The 2,925-nt window shown below is 55.7% G+C and overlaps 1 protein-coding gene across 2 annotated transcripts in view; it reads right to left on the bottom strand.

The window, feature by feature from the left end:
• Window positions 1-2,622, bottom strand: part of LOC109320319 (death-associated protein 1-like) — a 19,140-nt gene extending 16,518 nt beyond the window's left edge. Inside the window, exon 1 of one of the 2 annotated variants that reach the window (XM_019550365.1) lies at window positions 2,330-2,622. In XM_019550365.1, coding sequence (XP_019405910.1) covers window positions 2,330-2,360 — 31 coding nt within the window. In that variant the 5' untranslated portion in view covers window positions 2,361-2,622. Of the gene's footprint in view, window positions 1-1,350; window positions 1,890-2,329 lie in introns of those variants that run through there. The other variant, XM_019550366.1, reaches the window with a different exon arrangement.
• Between the last annotated feature and the right edge of the window lie 303 nt (window positions 2,623-2,925).

Raw genomic sequence — 2,925 nt, 5'->3', positions numbered from 1 at the left:
GCAGCCTCACCGGCCCAACGCTGCAGGGTTGTACTTCATCTACCAGACTGCCGCACAGTGCCAAGTGGGCAGGGCTGCTTCTGCCCAGCATCCCCTGCCGCTTCAGCCTCTGTTGATGCCACAGGCCAGATGGATATTGCCCATAGGTCTAAACCAAGACTATGGATTCATAACCCATTATCTGGATTAGCTTTCATTCCCCTCAATGGGTTAACTGCTTTGTTTATTTCCTCTCTTCTTTCTACCCACCTCTGACTCTCAGCAGTGCCCCCTTAAGGGCCTTGTGACACACTATGAGTGACATAAATGTTGATCGGTGTTAGTGCTAGCTAGGGGCAGTCACACAATCAGGCCAGGAGAACTGAAAGGCAAGAACTCCCCATCCCCCTGTTCCCTGCTCCCCCCAGCCCTGGGCTCCCTACTGCCTCCCTCCACCCCACGGGGCATTACTTACTTGTGGCTGCCAGCACTGTCTGATTAAGGGGAACAGGCAGGGAAGGGTTAACCTGTCTCCCCCCCACACACACCCACACTGTTGCAGGGCTGCTGCTCTTCTGGCCCAGGCAGCAGCAGCAGCAGCAGTCATCACTGGACAGGTAGTTTAACTCTTCCTTGCCTGCTTCACCGGGACAAACAGTGCAGGCAGCCACAAGCAAGTAGGGAATGGGGTAGGGTGGGGGAATGGGCAGTGAGCAGGGATCTGGGGTGCTGGGGACAGGCAGTGGGCCTGATCCAGGACAGCAGGAAAAGGGGAGACTGGTTGGGTGTTTACATGAAGGTGTAGCCTAGCATGGCTGCAGCTTAGTGCAACACAAGCTGGGTAGCATGGATCAGAGATAATCCTGCCCTGGAGAATTAATTTTGATCCACATAACCAGTGCTTAAAACCAGTTTCAGATGTTAATGTGCAGACAATCCAAGGGTAAAGAGCTCTAGGAGCTGCCCAAAATTACCACATAACAAGGCCATTTGTATTCAAATCATTGCCTTGTTTCGAAGCTCTGCCTTCTGCAGTCCCTTCATCATATCTGAAGTAATTTGTTCCTTACAAAAGCTTACTGTCTGATTTAGTCTACAAGGTGCAAATCCACCTTGCCTTCTTCCTTCTAGAAACTACCAATGCTCAAGTGATTTGACAATAATAAACCAAGATATGCTTGCAAGAAAGGGAAGATTTCTAGCAAGAAAACAAGTGGGAAGACAGATTAAACCGGCTATACTGATTCTTTGAAAAGCATTTCAGCCGTCTGGGCAACCCTAGTACTTGTGTAACTTATCATGCTGCACATAACATTTCTCACTGCTAGTCAGTAAAATTGCTGAGCTCATGCAGGAGGCTCAGGGTATTACTTTTATTTGAATTTCAGCTGTGCATCTGATCCAGTGGCTCCCAGTGTGTGGGGCACTGAACACAGTAAGCAAAGACAGCACCTGCCTCAGAGCCCCTGTGGTCCAAACAGACCAGAGACAAGGGCAAGGGAAAGGAGGGACCATCATCCTCACTCTGATCCGGGCAAATTCACACGGGCGGCCTGGGACAGAGCTGCACCCTGGATCACACCTCCCATGTCTCTAGGCAGAGTCTGAACTATTCAAGCACTGTGGTTCCCAACCTTTTTATATTAAAGACACCTCAGAAATGCCAGCTCTTAGTTTTAGCTTGGTTTTTTGACTACAGAAAAAAATAACAGAGCAATTCTTTTCTGCTGCAAACAACTCAGCCCACAACAGAGCAGGATGTTTTGAGCACTGTGGGCTGCGATTTGAAATCTCTGGATCTATCTCATGAAGCACGACTCGTGCATCCAACAGTGCTAACGCAGCATGGTGTGAAAGGATCTCGAGGTAGCCACGGGGCCCTGCTGGGAGTCACAGCGCCAGCATGCCAGAGCCTTCAACTCCCGTTGGCCACGACCCCACGGACACGCCGCGCCACGGGCCTTTGAGCGGGCAGAACCTAGACGCAGCTAAAAAGTCCTATCCGCCCAGACACACGGGGAGTCCGGCCCTGGCGGCCGGGTCAGGTATGGGGACCCGAACTGCCGCCTCCACCCACAGGAGCCTGCAGGGAAGCGCCGCCTCAGGCATGGGGACCCGCCACACAGCCAAGGCCGGGCCGCCACGGGGGGCTGAGGTGGCGTTGGGGACCGCAGCACCTATCAGTGGGGCTAAGGTAACGGGGAGGGGGCGGCAGGCGGCGAAGCCTTTGGAAAAGGCCGTTGGTGACCGGTGACCAGCGGCCCGGCCCCGCCCCGGGGACACGCGTTGCCCCCCCGGGGCCGCACGAACCACCTGGGGTTCCAACAGCCCCGCCCCCAGCCCCTCCCACCTGCAGGGGCGTGGCCGCCCTTGGTCTCCATCCCAACCCCCAGCACGTGGCGGCGCCGGGGCAGCCGCGCGCGGACTCAGATGACTCAGTGGCGGCCCGGGCCGGGCGCGGGAGTCGGGACGCCGTTGGCTGCTGGGGGCGGGCTGGAGCCGTCACAACAAAGTCACGTGACTGGGACGCACCATTCTCGTTCCCGAGGGCGGGGGGAGGCTCGTTCGACGTCACCCTGAGCCAGGCGAGCTGGGGGGTGCAGTTGGAATGCTCCGGGGCTGCGCGGGAGGTGCTGGGCTCGAGCGAGATGTGGGCGGGCTCGTCGATGAGTAGTAGCGGAACCGCGCGCGGTATGCGGTCTTTTGTGAGGCGACTCTTCAGTGCGGCATGTGCAACGCCTCAGGAGGCTTTACCTGACTTTGGGGGCTTGCCGCGTGTCTCGAAATAAAAGAAAGGCTTCGCCTGTGGGGATGGTGACCCGCTGCCGCGTTGCGGTGAGCCGTAGGCAGTAAATAAGAATAAGACGCATGTACAGACTTACTTGCGTGCTTACTTACATATATTTTCAGTGAGCAATTTTTTCAGCAAATACCACAACTTTGAGT

The sequence above is a fragment of the Crocodylus porosus genome, unplaced genomic scaffold (genome assembly GCF_001723895.1).
Source record: "Crocodylus porosus isolate Cpor-Errol unplaced genomic scaffold, CroPor_comp1, whole genome shotgun sequence".
Lineage (NCBI taxonomy): Eukaryota > Metazoa > Chordata > Crocodylia > Crocodylidae > Crocodylus > Crocodylus porosus.
This window is presented reverse-complemented; position numbering and strand designations above follow the sequence as displayed.